Here is an 18,706-nt window from a genome sequence, read left to right as displayed (position 1 = left end):
TGTATATGAAATATCTTTTTTTGCTGCTTCTGTTTTGGAATCAAGCTGCAAACAAGGTACTTCAGCTGGAAAATGAGAATGTCTTTGGGAATGTAGAGGGAATTAATATAATAGAGAATGATATGATCACAGCAGCAGAGCGGTATGATCAAACAGTGCATCGGGTGATAGGAAGAGAATGTGTCCAATATATCAAGTCCAATGAACAACAGCTTTTATTCAAAGTGACAGCTGTCAAATGTGTAGGATATGAAGCAGTCAAGCAGTGACTTCATTGCAGTGGACAAAAGAAACGGGTCGCACAGGGGGATGATTCACCCTACAGTTACATAGGGATGGTTTAAGCTCTTAAATGCATCTTAAGATTGCATGTCCTTCTTGTATTCCCCAAGATGTAACAAAGCTCCATTTGAAAACAACAGATGAGTCTATTATCAGTGGAAAGCAGAGCACCAAACCATCTTCAAAGAATTCAAGTCATCGCTGTGGAGCTTTGCTAGACCAGTGCAGGGAGAAGACAATGTGTGTAACTCTTTTCAAAGGGTTGAAGAGTGGATACTTTGTAACCCCCTTGCTTTACAACAGTATTTTTCTTTTAATTTATCTCTTTATGAGGCTGGAAGGGAAAAATTTTCCTTTTGAAGCAGCTTCATTTTTTTTTTTAAGATGGTTGCATTGTGTTGGTCACAAAAGAGTTGTCACCATTTAGAATGGTAGAAACAAAGAGGAAAATCACAATTTGAGTACTAATGGAATATAAAAATAATAATGTCTCAAGAAATGGTACCAAGCATTTAGTAAATATTTACTAAATAAATTCATGGAAACTTGTGATTTTGGGGACAGTTTTATTCCGGGTCCAGCTCTGAGGGACAAGCAGATGCTGAATCATTCTCTTTTCGAAGAACTGTTGCATACACGTGGAACCTGATAGAAACATAGTGTTATCTCCTATATGATGGTTTTTGTTTGTTTTTTTTTGTGATTATGAGCACTGCTGAGAATATGGATTTAAGGTATATGATGAAACACGTGGTATTCCTTATGATTGCAAGTCCGCTGGGTATAGTTGAAGTTCTATCTTTATTCTACCAAGGAACATTTAGGAAAAAAAGCTTAACAGCTAAATATTAACTATTGGAGAATATGGATTAATCAGGAACACAGGGAATGGTGGAAGTCTTTATTTAAACTATTTCAAAATGACATGGGTATATAGAAATATGTGAGTTAGAGGTGTACAGCAGAAGTTATGATAGAAAGTATGTGAAATATTTTCACGCAACAACTCTTTTCATGGATACTTTTAATGATACTTGTGTTACACGTGCGACAGTAAAATATTGAAAAAAGTTAACTTGTAAAATACTAGTTCTAAGAATGCTAATTTTCATGTTCATGAGTGTCAAATGCAACTTTTTAATGATGAAAAAGGTGGAGTATGATAATAAAATAATTTCCGACTAAAGAATAACATTACTTTTGGAATCTTAATTATTACCCTTAATGAACCAGTGTTACATGGTGAACTACTTTCAGAGTGGAATTTTTTTGCATTACATTTCATGATAGAAACACAAAAGATTACAACAGACTTGAAGTCCATTCTTAAAATGCAGTTTACTTACAATAAAGTACAAGGGCAAGGCTGCGGTCATTAAGCTAGCACAGGCAGACTGAGAAAAAGGAGTTAAGTAACATTATGTTGTTTCACTTGGCAATTCAATTGCCAAATTTTAGTGTCTTACAGCTCACATAGACTAGTATCATTATTTTTGGTACTGTCTGTTTATATTTGACTTAATCTCATAGTATTTATTTCTGACCTTTATTTGTTCCTGACCTTTATTTTATAATAGTTTGTCATGTTTTTCTCTCCTATTTTGAGAGAGAGTGAGTGTGCTACAAAGTCAATGTTTTAAACACTAGTTTGAAGTACAGGAGTGTTTCTGAAGTTGGTCACTGCATCAGAAACTTCTTTGTTGAACCCGATTAGTCAACTTGCAAACATAGTATAATAAAGGTTATATGAGAGAGATATGGAGATATAATCATTTGACAGAAAGTAAAATTTTTGAAATTATAAAAATTCTAGAACTAAAATGTGAAGTGGTGTTTACATCCCATTAAAATATTACTGAACTTGATAGTGAGGAAAATCATTATGTCTTTTTCCTGCTCCATCTGTAGAAATATGCTGTATCCAGTTTGTAATATCAATAATCAAGTAGTATGGATATTTTTGGTTATGATTTGAAAATTGAAGTGTGCAAAATATGCTTCAGTGGAAGTCTGTCAGGTTATGCTAGCTAAGTTGTATATAACAAAATAAGCCACAGGTGTGAAACAACTGAATGGACTTTAATAATCAATCTTGATTTATCGTGGTGTAGATGCAAGAAAAAAAGTCTTCTTTATTTTTCATGTAATCCTTGTTATTTTCAGTGTTCAGAGACAATGAACAATTTTAAACCGACTCCTGTCTACCTGCAACCCACGAAGCGTGGTGAGGGACTTCACACTGGCAGGCAAGCGAGGAGCTATTCCACTCAGAAGATGTGAGAAAGCACTGTGAACACGATAACATTTCTGCTTCAGAAAAATACAATAACTTGTCTTCCAGGAATGCCACCTTGATGCTTCTCTAATGCAAGGGAATAGCACACACAAGTGTTGTGGTGACCCTGCTGCTCTCTTGCCTGCCTTAAAATCTTATTTCTAGTTCATATCATGGTCTTTGTTCCATATGGTGTTGTAAATACTTTAAAATATGAGTGTAATCTAATTGATTTCAGTGAGATTATTTGTTGCTTAAACACAGACAGGAACCATATCTTGTTAACTAAAGATTGATTCAATTAATATTATTTCTTGAGTATTAGAAAGCAGATATTACCCAGATTTATTTACAAAAGCAGGAATACTGAAAAGAAAGCTATTTTAAGTCTCAGTTCCATACAGTTCGTAAGTGCAATGTGTGCTGCCAGGTGCAATGGATGTGTTGGGCTTCAGGAGACCTAATCACTGTGGCATGGAAATACACCTTAACAAAAATATATTTGTGGCAAAAGTCCCTGAAGATATTGGTATTTTTACTGTCGGTCCTTAATGGTGTTAAAGCAACCAGCTGGTTTAGTATGCACTTTAAAAAATAACCATTCTGAAAGGAATTTCAGCAGGGGAATAGAAGACACCTATTTCAGAAGTAGAAACCTGTGTGAATATTTGGTAGTTTTGGAATAAGTTTGTTGCCTTAAGCAATGCTTGCTACTGTGGGAAAAGAGTTGAAGGAAACAATGTCTTTTCTGCTGCCAATGTATCAAGAGAAGAATTGTGGAAAAAACCTTTGGATGTGAGGGTTTACATACACAGAGCCTCCTGCTTTTTGGAATTAGGCAAGACAGAAGAAAGCTTGTAGAAATAACTGCCCGCGTGCTATTCGGTCAGCATCACCGCCTTGCTCGGGCACCAAATCTTGTACTTGTGGCCACCCCTCCTCACAGCGGCTGGGCAGCTGCGGCTGCCACCGGACTTTTTCCTCCTGGCGGAGGGAGACTCAGACTGTGAGGAGAACTGATGTGAAGCGACTGGGTGGGGCGGAGGGATTCTTCCCGCCTCCAGAGGCTCTGCCTGCCCTGAGGCGACGGGAGCGGGCGGGCGGGGAAGGAGCCGCGCCGGGGCCGCCGCAGACCGAGCGGGTCGGCGGTGTTGTCCCGGGGCCACTTGGCCAGGTTCCCAGCTCGAAGTGCCCCGTGCTCCGAGGGCAGCCCCGGTGCGGGGCACTCAGAGCCCGGGGAGGAAGAGGGCGGCCGAGGGGCGCCGCCGCGGTGGGTTCCTGTGGGCGCTGAGGGCTGCGCGGGGCGGGAACGCCGCGGGGCTGGGGCTCCGGGAGAGGAGCGAGCCCGCTGCGGGAGGCGGTCGCCGTGAATGACTGAAAAATAAATAAATAAAAAGGTTTGTCAGAGGATAAACGAAAGCAGGAGGGAGAGGCAGGGGCGGAGGGGGCAGGACGAAGGGACCCATCACCTGCAACAAGGGAAACCCTCCTCAGGGAGGGGGAGAGCCTCGGGCTGGAAAGCCACAAGTTGCCTGGGCATTTGTTTCCTCTGCATTTCACAGGAATATCCTCACTTTATTTATTTATTTGTTTGTTTGTTTATCTATATATTTATCTATTTGTTTATTCTATGTGTGCCATTAAAGAGGTAAACCTGACTAATTAGGAACGCTGCTTGATCTTTTCAATCATGCGCTCTTGGTTAAGAAAAAAGAAATAAATAAAGTTTTCTTAACTATATACTTCATGAAACATTTTGAGCTCCTTCCCATTGGCTCTCGGAGGTCAGGTCTGCACGGTGACTGGGTTGCTCAGAGGTAACGGAACCAGTCTGTTACATGTGATTGCTGCTTACCTACATAACCACCCTAAAAAAGTTACTGACATTTGGAGAACTTAATTGTAATTAATATATATATATAATACATTTAACGTATAAATTTTGTATCTAATATATAAGCATATGCATTTATTTTACATGTTTTTAAACCTTTATGTATTAATAATTATTTGCATTTCAAGAAATAATGAATTCCCTCTATCAGTACATGAAATGTTACTTTGTTCAAATTATGTTCCACACAGTACCTAGAATACCAGTTTGTAAATGTACCTGCTGTGTGCTTTTACTTTGAAGAGGCATGAAGCTAAATATCATGTAGGCTAGTATATGTGGTGATCTAGATATGTATCCTCTACAACACTGTTTCTTTGTACATGAAGACAGATACAGTGTTTTATCATACCTGATATCATTTTTGATAAACATAGTTACAGCTCCACATTACAAATTATCCCACAGTGAAAACAAGGCTAGCTATTCCTGTCAGCTTTTAACAACTTTAAAGGACCCACTCCCCAGATTCTGAAGAATTCATCAGTGAGCATTATTTTCTTTAAATTTGTTCTCAGTACTCATTTTGGGTAAAATTGCAGTGTGACAAATACATGAAAAATGTTCTTTAACTTGTTGACACAGTGAAATTATCACCACCCATTTTAATTTTGTATGCATCTGCAGCTTTTGTAAATAATCTCCATGTTAAATTTTAGGTCTTGTTTTTAAATGATTTTCAGTGATCCTGTCTTTATTCCTGTTATGCATACCAAACAAATATCAGCATGGTAACATGTATGTATAATAGAATTACTAATTTATATTCTGTACATTTTGGAAATCATTAAAAGATAATTTATGCCTAACACTCCAATATTTCTTTAATTTTCAGGACTGCCTCCACAAGTACACAGCTCATTTTTCTGAGCATGGAAAACACATGTACTCAAACATTTTTATCTGTATCACAAAATCAAACCGAATACTACTTACATCCAAAGTGTGATAAAACAGAAAGTAATCAAGAAAACATAGAGGAAGAGGAGCAGCAAAAGTTAGAACAAAGCATCTGCTGTGTTAACAGGTATCAGACACCACCAAATGAGCCTGTATATTTATCAGAAAGACAAAACAGCTGGGCATTAGAAAAGGAAAGTTGTGATAGAGCAAGAAAAACTTGTGTGAGAGAATTTTCCCATTTTCAAACTTGTAATAGTAAAAGATTACCATGTAGAGTATTAGAAAATAACCTGTCCACCAAAAGACAGAGTCCTGAAAATGACGATCAAAATATTGTACAAGATGACATTTCTTTGGATGTGTATGGGCAGCCTCTTGAAACAGAGTTTTGCAATGTGTGGAGTGCTACTAACACATGCAAAAATCTACAGGTACTAAATCCCATCCAAGTGCTTCAGGACAACAATATAGAACAAAATAAAATAAAAGATGATAATGAACTTAAACAAAATTGTTCAGTTACACCTTTAAACAGAGATTTATTTCAGATGGAAATGTTAAGTCATAGGTCTGTCTCTGATAAAAGGTGGAGACAATATCAACTTCTGCAAGTTCCATTTTTATGTGGTACCAGTTCTATGCTTTCACAGATAGAACACAAGAAAAATATTTTTTTGGAAAAAGTATGCAGTACAGAAAACAAAGATTATTACAATAATGGTCATCAAACTACTACAGAAAGAGATAATAAAGAAAAATACAATTCATATGTAATTCCAACATCAAAACCTTTTAAAAGTATAGAGCCACTGGAAATTCCCAATTTTTTAATGAAAGAAAACACATTTCATTTTCCTAGTATTTCAGATAAAATAAAGAATAAAATGCCATCAACTAAATTGAAGGAGATGGATGGGAAAACTCCTAAAGACCTACCATCTTTGATGCCATCTAAACAGATATGTGCTGTGCAAAAAATATCTGAGATAGGGAACCAAAATCTGCAAAATGGTGAAAACATTGTAAAAGCATCATCTGCTGGTTCTGAATGTAAAGAAAAGAATTACCAGTCGGTTAGCAAACAAGAGTACAGTGCTTGGGCGGAAGAAGACAAAGCATCTGCAACTTATTTCAGAGGTATCAACACAGATATTGAATGTAATCTAATATTTGTTGAAAGTGATTTTAAAGATAAGATGCTGGAGAAATCAGATGGTGAAGATGACCAGAAGTCAAGGATCCACATTTACATTAGTGCTAAAAAAGTTCAGAACAAGAAAGTTATCAGCAGTATGGATATTTTGAAGGGATTGGGGAGGAAGAACAGTCATAACAGGGTAACATTTAATATACAGAAAAGCATTCTAGCAGCAACAGAAGCATTAGAGAAAAATAAGTTAGACATTCACCATGGTCTGCGTAATTCCAATGCTGATATTAGATTGTATGAAGCAGCATCAAAACTATCTACAGAAGAAATACTTGATTTCAAAAGATATTTAACTAAAAACATTGTATTTGAAAGTAATTGTACTCCCATTGTTGTGCAGAATTTTCCAGATAAAAAAGTGAGTTTCAATATAGTGAGGGGAAAGAAATGGTTTAAATTAAGGTTTTCGTTTCAAAACTTGTTATTTGGAGCATTCAGGACATGGGCTGAATCTTTACATAAAAATATGCCCAAGTGTCAGGCTGATGGTATTCTACATTGCTTTCATTTCTGTAAAACATTAAACAACCAGTGTTATACTCAAGAGTTAGTAAAGCGCAATATCAGTAGGAGCCACAACAATAAAACATGCATTTATTTGCTGGCAATTGTTTCAAAGCATCTGAAGCTGAAACTACAAAAGACAATTCTTGCTTCCTTTTTCAATAAGAAGAAAGCTTTATTACCAACTGAAGGGAAGTTCATGCGAGTGGAGAAACATCCTTCATGTGGCAGAAAGCAAGTGCAGTTAAGTTCATGCACAGATAGTAATCTGAGGCAAAACACAGACTTTTATAAAAAATATGAAACTTATCCAGGCATTGTAAAATCTAAATTTGTGAATACCATTAGTTTTGAATTGCATAATGAATGCCAGAGAAGACATTTTTCTAGAACTTCAGGTGATGAAAAGTCCACTTTCCTAAACAGAGGGACCATCTTTCATAACCAAAAAAGAGGATTACCTAGGGGAAGATGTATCAGAAAGGACCACCTCTTGTCCAGAGGGAGTGAAAGATTTCTCAGCACCTATTTGAAGTCTGTAAGTCACAAAAAGGATATGAAAAAGCAAATTTTAATTTCTAAATGCCTTATTTTGCTGCAGGGCAATTGTGATTGTTCTTCACTAGAGAAGATATTTTGCTCCAAAGTCACAAAAATGCAGTATCTGATAAGAGCAAATCTTAGATTTTTGACTTACCTTCCTGCTTATTCACAACTTAAATTTGAAAAGGTAAATTATAAATGTTCAAATCAGCAAATATTAGTAACTACAATAAAACAGGCAAAGAACGTATTGAAGAAAATGTTCATCAGCTGCTTTCATAGAGAAAGACTTATAGCTTTACCTTGTGTTTTAAATGACAATGAAAAACATAAAACAACTGGATTTAGAAATTGTATAAAGTCTACAAATGAAGTTATATATAAGAGGAAGAAATACTTGGATACTTTTAGTTATGTAAAAGCTGATAACCAGGAATATTTTAAAACCAAAAAGTTACAAATAAGTTTGCATAATTTCATGTCTAAAAAATCTCTTCCAATTTTTGACACATACAAAAAAATTCCGCTTAATAATGATTCTGAAGACTTTGACCAGCTCCTGCTTGTAAATCAATATAATTCTGTCAAAAAAATGACTACTGAGGAAAACACTATCAGTAGTTCAGAAAACATTGATAATTTGTCTGATAAATCAAAAGATGTTTTAGCTTTACCTGAGCAGTCAAAAACAACTATGGAAAAATGTTGTTCTCTCTTGTTACAAGACAGTCAAACAAAGAAACCTGAATATTGCAAAGAAATAGATGCATGCAGCTTACATGTAGCCAATGAAAAAAAAATTGTAGATTTTCCAAATGCTTATTTAAGTTCTGGAAATATATTTGTTAGTTCCATAAGTGGTTATCAGTCTATCACTTCACCACTGCATAGCAGCACTTTAATCAGTAAAGATGGAGTAGTAAGTGATGATGGACGCTGCAGGAGTTGCTTAAGTGCAGAAAAACAAAACCGATATGAAAGAATTCATGCCACTATGCACGATCTATCCACAGGAAGTCCTACTGTAACAGATATATACTTCCAATTACAGGCTAAAGAAACAGTGTATTTTTCTTTACAAGGACATACTCAGACAAATAAGGCTGTCAGTTTAGAGGCAGCAACTTGGAAACAACATCTTGAATATGTAAAACAGGAAGAGATAAGTGATGAACAAATGCATGTAACTAATGAAAGTCAATGTGAGAGTGTAATGAATGACTTGATTATGTCATATTCAGAAGATGAATCTAAAACATTCATTGCTGCAGAAGAGAAATTAAAAATGCATTTATCTGTAATGAACAATGGATGTCTTGAAGACATAAAAGATGAGTATTTACCTTCGGAAAATAAAATCACATATGAATTTGAACTGAAGAGGAAATTTGATTTAGTGCTAGAAGAGCTACGTATGTTTCATGAAATTAGCAAGGGAAACGAAAACAATTTATCTAGTGTGGAAACAAACTCACATAACAATTATCGTGCGTTAAATAATTCTGAGGGGATAGATGAAAATGTGGAAAGTGTTTATGAAAAGAAAACATGTGTTTCTTCTCCAGTCTGTGGTACTATAGAAGGGCAAAACATAACTGACAGTGATGAAAGTTCATTTAATGAAAAAATATCACATGAAAATGAAGACCAAGAAGCACCTAAGGAGTATTGCATTTCAAGACTGCTAGGTGAAGAATTGATACATTCACCTGTTGCAGAAGGTAAGCACGTGGAATTACTAACTGTCAATAAACAAATATAATTTTTTAGGCAAATATTTATATTTCTTTAAAGGTACATTTCTTAGCTGAAAAAAAAATCTGTAACAACAGCTGAGTTTTCATTGAATTGTACAATGTTTGTGGAACCAAAGGTCCTTCTCTATGAAGAGCCAAATGCAAAACAGCCACACTGGTACCGCTGCTGCGCATCGTGTAGTAGCAGTTGTAGTTTGGAATTCAGCCAGCGAATCTCAAACTTTACTTAATGCATTCCATTACAGATTATCTCTTTTGTCTTAAACTTCATCATAATAACCCTTAAAATCCCCCAAAATGTCACGGACTCCGTAAGATGCACATTTATAGAGAGAATAGGCTCAATTACTACATGATAGATAAAAACAATATGCATAAAGGAGATGACTGTTCCCTTACAACCAATGTGTTCTACTGAAATACTTTTTACTATTATGGAAATCAACTTCACCTTTTCAAAATGAATTTTACATAATATTCAGAAGCCTGTTTTCTCTGAGAAAATGGAAGAGTAGAATGATCACAAAACAGAGAGAAATATTCGGAAAAATATTGTTTGGAGTTAGGTGATCAGTGGTGGCAGTCACTTATTAAATCTCTTGGTTTTGTTCTAGACCTAGGAATACATAAAAGCCAGTCTTGCAACATTTACACGTGTGGTATCTGCCATTGATACTAATATGTTCAATTTACTGAACAATAAAATACTTTGGGAAGATAGGCAGTTTAACACTAACTGAGGTAAAATTAATAAAGATATATTTGAGCATTTTCATGAGCTATAGGCACTACTTGTCATGGGTGATCCTTGCTTATTTCTCATAAAGCATTTCTCTAAGCTATTTGTCCTTAACAGATAATTCTGGGCCATTGATGCTGTGTTGGTGAAGGCATTTTGAAGCACTGAAGATCTCAAAATCAGGAAGTGGAATTTGTTTCTAAACATATTCTGCATTTAATCTTTCTAAAGGCATTTCCATAAGCACTTCCTTGCCTACTGTTGTGGTTTAACCCGGCTGGCAGCTAAACACCACACAGCCGTTCGCTCACCCTCCCCCCTCCCTCTCTGGGATGGGGGAGAGAAATGGGAAAGTGAAGCCTGTGAGTTGAGATAAAGACAGTTTATTAAGACAGGAAAATAATAATAACAATAATAATAATAATAGTGATAATGGTAATAGTATTAACAATAATAATGTGTAAGAAAACAAGTGATGCACAATGCAATTGCTCACCACCCGCTGACCGATGCCCAGCCTATTCCCGAGCAGCCGGCCCCCCACCCCGGCCAGCCACCCCTATATATTGTTTAGCATGACGTCAGATGGTATGGAATACCCCTTTGGCCAGTTTGGGTCAGCTGTCCTGGGTCTGTCCCCTCCCAGCTCCTGCTGCACCCCCAGCCTGCTCGCTGGCAGGACAGAGCAAGAAGCCGAAAAGTCCTTGGCCCGGTGTAAACACTGCTCTGCAACAATTAAAACATCAGCATGTTATCAGCGCTCTTCTCATCCTAATCCAAAACATAGCACCCTACCAGCTACTATGAGCTACTTAACTCTGTCCTAACTGGAACCAGGACACCTACTTAGTTCCTTGTATAGCAACCTATTCTGAAAGACCTTTTTCCATCCAGAATAAAGGAAGCATATACACCTCACTTATGATTCTGGAAACCAAGAAGAAAGTCAGTTGAATACAGTACTTTATAGCTCCAAATAGTTCCCATATGATAGGTAAATTATTCAGACAGTTTTCAAAGAATATGCTTATAAGATTTTGCATTTGAAATCCAGGTTGCAAAAGCGATGAGTTCTCACAGCTGTAAATTAAATCAATAAGAGATAAACTTTGGACAAAATTTGGTAAATTCACAGATAAAAACATGGCCATTTCAGATTTGGCATCTGAAATCAATTTCCTAGGGACTCAGCTCTAAATTTATAAAGCAAAGATCGCAGGGGTTTTGTGAAGGTAATTAGAATGAAACAATTAGAAGAGTGTCACAGAAAAGCCCAGGAGGAAATTCTGTTCAGTGGGGTTTCAACAGTATAATGTACTGCAAGTTACAGCTGCATGCCTTGTCGCAGAGAATGAAAACCTAACAAGATACCAGATTAATTTTTCACTAAATGATCATTCCTCTACCTTGGTCTGGATTAAGAACATGCAAGTGGAGAACACATGTAATCACAGGATTAAAGACTGCATCATTGTATCTATACAAAGAGTTAATGAGGTGTACAGATAACTTTCGACAGGCCTCTGAGCGTGAGACTTTGCAGCTTCATTAATATTTCCCATGACGTGTACATTTTTTTTTTACTTACATCCCCAAGAACCACAAATTAACAAATAGTTGAAACAAAATTATTATTTTTTTAAATTTAGTTAAAAATCTTAAATGTTGCATTCATGCTTCTCCTTTAAGGCGAATTTGATTCAGTTCATAAAATGCCATACACATGGGACCCTGCTTTTTTGTCCTGCATGCTTTCGAGGGAACAAAATTATAATTTACAGAAAGAGGGAGGTAAGAATATATTTTTCTATTATTTATACCCACAAATGCCAGTGCTAATAAACTCATTTCTGAAATACTATTATTTGTTTCTTCCCCATTTAGCTTTCTCTTCTCTTTCTCTCTCTCTTTTTCTCTCTCCCTTTAAATTATACGTTACTAGAAAGCTGTCTTATCTTTGGCTTTGGTTACAGAGCAAGTCATGCAGATAAGCCATTTTATTCCATGAGTAAAGAGAAGAAATCAAAAAATGTGGGGTTTCCTTTGCTTTTTTTTGGAGCTATTTGGAACAAACATCTTCAAGCTTCAATTGTTTTGATACAGCCAAAACAAATGAGAATATTATTTGCTATACTTTTCTTGGAAGAGTTGTGGTGTTGGACAGCTCGTGAAAGAAAATTCAGAAAGATATAGGCAATGTTTCTATTAGAATTTCAAAAAGCCTGTTTTTACATTTTTTCTAATGCTTGGAAACGTTCAGTAAAACAATATTATTAGTTTATTTTGAAATAAAATGTTAAAACTTTGTAAGACAATGCTATAGATGGCTCCTGTTTCACTGACGCAAATTATGTACAGATATTTTCACTTTTATTTCCTATCTTAAACTGGTGCACACATTGCTGTTCTCAGAATTCAGAAAGTTGTTTCCTTCTTTCAGGCCATTCTGTGAAATAATGAGACCAAAAATCTTGAATGTTTAGAGATCACATCTGATTTTTTTTTTCCCACTTTTTTTTTTTTTTTTTTACTGAAGATATTACGTGATACTATTTCATATGCTGAATTCAAAATGTTGCAAAGAATATGGCTGTATTTTTATTTTTATTTTAGTTTTCTTAGAAGTTTTGTTCAGATGGTGTTGGAGCTTGCTTACTCCTGCAAAAGATCAGAAGATGACTGAAACTGGATCGTCTTCTGTTTCTTCTTCCCCTGTTGCTTTGGGTCAAAAGGCCAGAGGAAGAAAAAACCATACATTTTCTCCCTTGCTATTACTAGCAACTACTTCCTCTACATCACTTCCTAGTCTTTTTTAAGTTCCCGTCTCTAGATATGTTTGGAAGCAAACCTTAACAGTAATTGCCTGGATCACCTCTTTTCCAGTCATGTGGATTTCTAGGGCAGTAGCACATTTCTAAGCCACTCTATACCTTATTTCCAGTACTTGTCAGAATCAACAGGCACCTAATAAACTTCCAGTGGAAGGAGCTGAAAAAATTTCATGTTCACATCTTCATCATTCTCAGTCAATAGACTGTATGGAACGTTTGAGTATCTTCCTACATGATTTGAGTTGTTTATGTATTTTGGGTATGATAACTGTTTTTTCTGCTTTGCTATTAAGCCTATTAATTTATAAAGTTCGGCTGGCAAAGCTCTGTGGTATAACCCTGCATATTGTTCCTGTAGTTAGAAGAAAGAAGTTAGGAAGTACAGGTTTGATGCTTTCTGGTAGCAGTAAGTTCTTTGTTTTATACCTGAAGTGACCGTTGCCTCCAAAGCTGCAACTGTTTGAGAAAGGAGACACCTGAGTGGGACAAGAAGATTTATATATCATCAGTTTTACAATTCTGCATGGTTTCAGAACTACCATGCTTTATTGGCTGCATATAAGCCCATAATACTTGATTGACTTTTAGTGTGTGCAGTTCCTCTTCCAACTGACTCTTACGAGTCTTATAAAAGATATATTGGCAGTACTACCTCATCATTTCCTTTTTTTTTTTTTCCTCATCCCATCATTTAAAATTTTGGTGCCTGCCTAAGGCTCTGATGGGCTCACTATTTGATATACTAGCTAACTGCTCATTGCTTCCTCTTTTCATAGAAGCATGGAAATAAAATTGGAAAAAGTCCTGAAATTTGACACCTTCCTTCTTGTGTGATTGTTACTTCTTCCAGGTGCCTTAATGTCCTAATCTTTAGTTTACAAGGTCGTGGTCTTTCATTCTTCCACACTGAATATACTGTTGTATGCAAACCAGAATATCTTCTAAAGCATGATTGAATCATGCTCCAGGTTACCACATGGGGTATACCTTGCCTAATAAACTATGGAACAGAAAATCAACATCCTTCTATCCTACTTGGTGAAAAAAAAAAAAAAGTGACACAAGAAGAATCATTATGATTATTATCACCAGTGGAGTGATAAAAACTCCCATGGTAATTTGGAGTTGCACATCTAAACCCCTCAGACTAGTGGTAAGTATTAAAGCTTTGTCCTCTCGGTATATCCCCCTTCTCCCAGAATGCTAATTGCTTTGGACAATATGTGACTTGCCAGTCTATTAGGAAAGTTTCTTTTCAACGTTAGGTTGAGGATCCTTCTATTTAAAAAAGAATGTGAGCGTGACCCAGCTACTAGGATTTCAATTTCAACCAAAAAGCATATGTTAGATAATACAGCTGAATAAAATGGAGATGTGACAGAACCAAGAGGCTGCAATTAATGTTCATCTAATTTACACATCTTGGATGTATATATTTCTGGTGAATATCATATGCAATTCTGGTTTTACTTTCACTTTTTTTTCCTCTTTTTTATATAGGATACTTTCTGTCACATGAAGTTGCAAGAGTACAGCCTCTTAAAACATGCAAGGGCCCCATCAGGATTGGTCTGTCAAGAAAAGCTAGACCCCAGAAGCTTCATCCTTACCTGAAATGACTTACTGGGTTCTCTTACCAGTCTTCACATGAAAACATTCTGCCTGAAAACTGTTGAAATGTTTTTATGCTAAGTTGCTATGTTGATAGTTTGATCTTTGTGCCTTATGTTTTCTTTAGGTATTAATATCAAGTACTTGTTCGTGATTTATTTAGGAATTCTCCTGTATTTAATAGCAAAGGGATTTATGATGAATGTTTACTAGTGGAAATGTTAATGGAAAAATGGGAACGTTTTAAAGTTTATGTGGTATTAATAAAAAGTGACGTATTCATCATCTATTGGAATGCTTATATATGTATGATTATATAGTTTTAAAACTCAATTATTTTTTTAAAGGGAAATGTTACAAATGTTTACAGAGGTGTAGGGCAGAATTCCAGGAAGATACATTTAGATTACTAAACAGGAAGGTTATGTTTTAGGCTTCGTTTCCTCTGACTTCTTTTCAGTACCATGCACTTGTCCCATTAGACAAAGAAAACTTCAATTGCAGTGAAAGAATGATGATAAACCTCAGTACACATATTAATGCTTTGTAGCAGCTGACATGAGGAAAGCTGAGCAAGATGAATTGATAGGGAAACACATCCATAAATCAATTATTCTATAGAATCTGTAGAATTCTATTGGGTCTGTGGAATTTAGAACAATAGTGCAAAGAATAAATCACTACACAGTTGAGTCTAATTAGATGAAACCTCAGAATATGCCTTACAGTAATTATATCAGGATGCTGATCTCATAGGGACCTAAATAAGAAAAAGAAATTTAGTACACAATGTTGAGAGAAATTAATAAGGTAATAACTTTTAAGAAACTGGTTATAATTCCGTTTATATTTCTATTATTCTTGTATGAAATAGTAAAAATATCAGATAAACATTTGTTTCTGGGAACAGCTGGATCTAAAACAAGGGATTCTAGATTGCTATCTGTGGACCACAAGTTGTCCAAAAGACATAGTAAGTGACATTTACCTGCTCTAAAAAAATAATTTTATGCAGTAAAACTTACTGTAGTGATTTCACACCTGTGGCTATGTGTCAAATCATGCTGCTCCACCATACTGCTCTCACACTCCCTGTCCTCAAAGGAACAGGGGGAGAAAATACCACGGGGTCCATCCCCCAGGAGCAAACTGCTCCAGCACGGGTCCCCCACGGGTGGGTGGCAGCTCCCCCCAGACCCCCTGCTCCTGCGTGGGCTCCTCTCCACGGGCTGCAGCTCCGGCCCAGGGCCTGCTCCTGCAGGGGCTCTCTATGGGCCGCAGCCTCCTCCAGGCCACATCCGCCTGCTCCACTGGGGGCTCCCTTTTCAATCTGTCTGGAGCTGTCTCTTATACACTGACCCATTAAAAATTTGATGATGCAGGTCTAAGACTGTCCATACTATTGGAGAGCATATTTCTGGAGCTCACAAGACAAAAAAAAAAAAAAAAGTTCTTCCCGTAGCAGTAGTCCTAACCTATGTAAAAGTGTAAAAGTGCTAAGCAAAAGGGCAATTAGAAAACAAATTAAATATAACACCGACAAACCCAAATTAATGTGCTGTGAAGGTAATATATTAAGAGGTAATCATTGCACCCAACCATAGACCCAAGCTTAGTTTTTGTAACCTAAAGTGTCACATAAGCTTAGAAATAGGCATACCCATATGACATGACCAGCCCCACTGCATTTATTGACTGCTTGTAGGTATTGAACCATACAGGCAAAACTCATCCTCAGTCAAACATGTCACTATAGCCAATGATGACGTGACATCCACCTTTGTAAATGCATGATTTTGTCTTTTACTTATTCTACAAAATCCAGTCCAAGTGAAGAATTTAGGTGATCGTTGCTGTTTCTTGTTGCTAGCATTTGGATCAGGACTCAGAGAACACACAGGATTTTCATACTGGTTTTGAAAATCCTGCGATAATTTTACACGTGTTGAAAGGCAGCTGTCTGCAGCAGCACCTCCATGAGGATGCCAAGCAGCAGATCATAGGAATTTCCCTGTGTCAGACAAGATCCAGCATTCCTCAGGGCAGAGAACAGCAGGAGCTCAGCTATCAACTCTACCAAGATCTTGGGTGGGAAAACCATTGATACCTTGCTCTTGCCATGGTTGCCTCCACATCTACTCCAAGCAATTCAGAAGCAGCTTCTAAGGCAGGGAGGTTAATCAGCTCCCTTGAGGAATGTGCAAGTGAGCCTGTAATTAATCAGCTAAGAAGTACCAGCTTAAGTTTCACTGGATACAAGAAAGCAGTGACAGAAGAAAATCCTGTAGCTAACATTTTTTTTTACTATATATCTGGCTTGAGAGCGGGTCCATAGGTATCTGAATGTCTCCCCTGGAGTTTTGTCCTCACAGTCGGGCAAGCCGTCCCTTGAGTGTTTTCCAACATGAATTAGTTTTCAGGAATGACTTCTTACCAATGGCTTCTACCTCGGATTCATAAAGATTGATGTTGACAATAGGAGGATTTCTTACAATTTGTGAGTGATATTTTTGTATAACACATTCTCTGATCTCTTTGGAAAAATCTTCTCTCTATGTTGTTACCTACCCTACACCTCACACTTGCACTGAAGAGCTCTATTATCTGGTAAAAAGATAGAAAAAGCCTGATACAAGTTAGAGATACCTTAAAATGTTAAAATATCCAAATGTTAGGTGGTATTATATACAATATAATTATTATACCAATAATATAAATATAAAACCAATAATTGTATACTTATATCTATATTACATACAATATTTAGAAGTCAGAAACATGCACACTTTTAAATCAATGAATCTTGCAATGTTTTTTGCAAGATATCTCTTTACTTAATGCTTTCATATGAAAATACCAGAATTCTCTTGTGTGTAGAACAGAGAGCCACTTGTTTCAGAGCAAGAGACAAAATCCTAATTCACTGAATTTATGCTCAGCAGCAAACTTTGTTGTGTTTAACAGTGTAAAGTTTTAGCAAGAATGTTCCAAAGTATACTGGAAAATGTACTGGAAATATAAAAATGCATTCTCAAACTTAAAGACCAACCAACAAACAAAACCATAAATAACCAAGGAAAAGGACAAAAATTGGACCATGCAGACAATTGAAAAGACTAGTCCAGCTGAGACATTATGTAATCTTTATGCTTTGCTGATCATTCAGCTGGAGGTAGCTGCTAGGAACATGCCCTCATCTTAAATAACAGAGGAAGGGTTGGCACTGGGAATGCCAGACTGGACTTCTGCCAACTTTAGCTTCCCTATTAAACATCAACTGGAAAAAGCTCAGGTACCTTATTACACTGGATAGCAGGATGCGAATGTTCAGCTGTGTAAATCAGCTATATGAATTGGCCTTGTTCCATTGACTTCACTGAAGCTGTGCAGATAAATGCCAAGTGAAGATCCTGCCATATGTCTTTGCATATTTTATTAAAGCAATGTGTATAGATTCTGATTTTTTTTTTCTTTTCATTGCAGAAACAGTATCTGGTGATATTTTTTGAATTAATTAAGCTCAGTTATTAATGCTGACTGTAACAGAAATGCAGGTGTTGAAGTGCCTTTATATTTTAATAATAATGCATAAAAGCCTAAATATAATTTTTGAACGATTTTTTTATCAGCTTCTATAACAATGAATATATCTATGGCTTATTTAATACAAAAAGGATTCAATTATAACCTAATGAACTTGAATTCTGTTATATGTACCAATAATGTGATTTTTTAATAAATAGTAATTGAATGTCTCTTTTTTTCTACCTTTGAATGGATGAAATGCTCAGACTGCTTTTCTCAGGCTATTTTGGACAAATGCGGGTGGTTAGTAGGTGAACAAATGCAATACCTAAAATCCAGCTTTGTAACAACAGCTGTGTATTAGAAGTATAACTACTGCCGCTTTCAGGGAATTGAATTGAGACCCATGATGAAGCCCTGCTCCTTCTCCCACTGCTGGTAAGACAGTTTCTGAAGAAAACAATATACAACAGACTTCTGAAAGAATGAATTGGAGAAAGGGCTGGAGTGACTGCATTTACTAAAAGGTTCTCCAACAAGCAAGATGGTGCCAGGGCTTATTGTGAACATTCATTACCAAGAAGCTTAATGTGGTTGAGATCAACTTCTGCTCTTAAAATTCACATCCAGTT

At 36.4% G+C, this 18,706-nt stretch overlaps 1 protein-coding gene across 4 annotated transcripts; it reads left to right on the top strand.

The window, feature by feature from the left end:
- The first annotated feature begins 975 nt into the window (after window positions 1-975).
- On the top strand, window positions 976-17,195 carry RAD51AP2 (RAD51 associated protein 2). 4 transcript variants are annotated; one of them, XM_080588196.1, is made up of 4 exons: window positions 977-3,954; window positions 5,287-9,332; window positions 11,797-11,898; window positions 14,439-17,194. In XM_080588196.1, the coding sequence occupies exons 2-4, from the start codon at window positions 5,324-5,326 to the stop codon at window positions 14,555-14,557; spliced, it is 4,230 nt and encodes a 1,409-aa protein (XP_080444322.1). In that variant the 5' UTR covers window positions 977-3,954; window positions 5,287-5,323; the 3' UTR covers window positions 14,558-17,194. The 4 variants fall into 4 exon arrangements, with proteins under 4 accessions (XP_080444323.1, XP_080444321.1, XP_080444320.1 ...); XM_080588197.1 differs by lacking the exon at window positions 11,797-11,898 and having other exon boundaries at window positions 976-3,954; window positions 14,439-17,195; XM_080588195.1 differs by lacking the exon at window positions 14,439-17,194 and having other exon boundaries at window positions 976-3,827; window positions 11,797-14,425.
- The last annotated feature ends 1,511 nt before the right edge of the window (window positions 17,196-18,706 follow it).

Source organism: Anser brachyrhynchus, assembly GCF_964034855.1.
Source record: "Anser brachyrhynchus genome assembly, chromosome: 3".
Classification (NCBI taxonomy): domain Eukaryota; kingdom Metazoa; phylum Chordata; class Aves; order Anseriformes; family Anatidae; genus Anser; species Anser brachyrhynchus.
The sequence above is the reverse complement of the archived record's forward strand: the minus strand, read 5'-3'. Positions and strand labels throughout refer to the sequence as shown.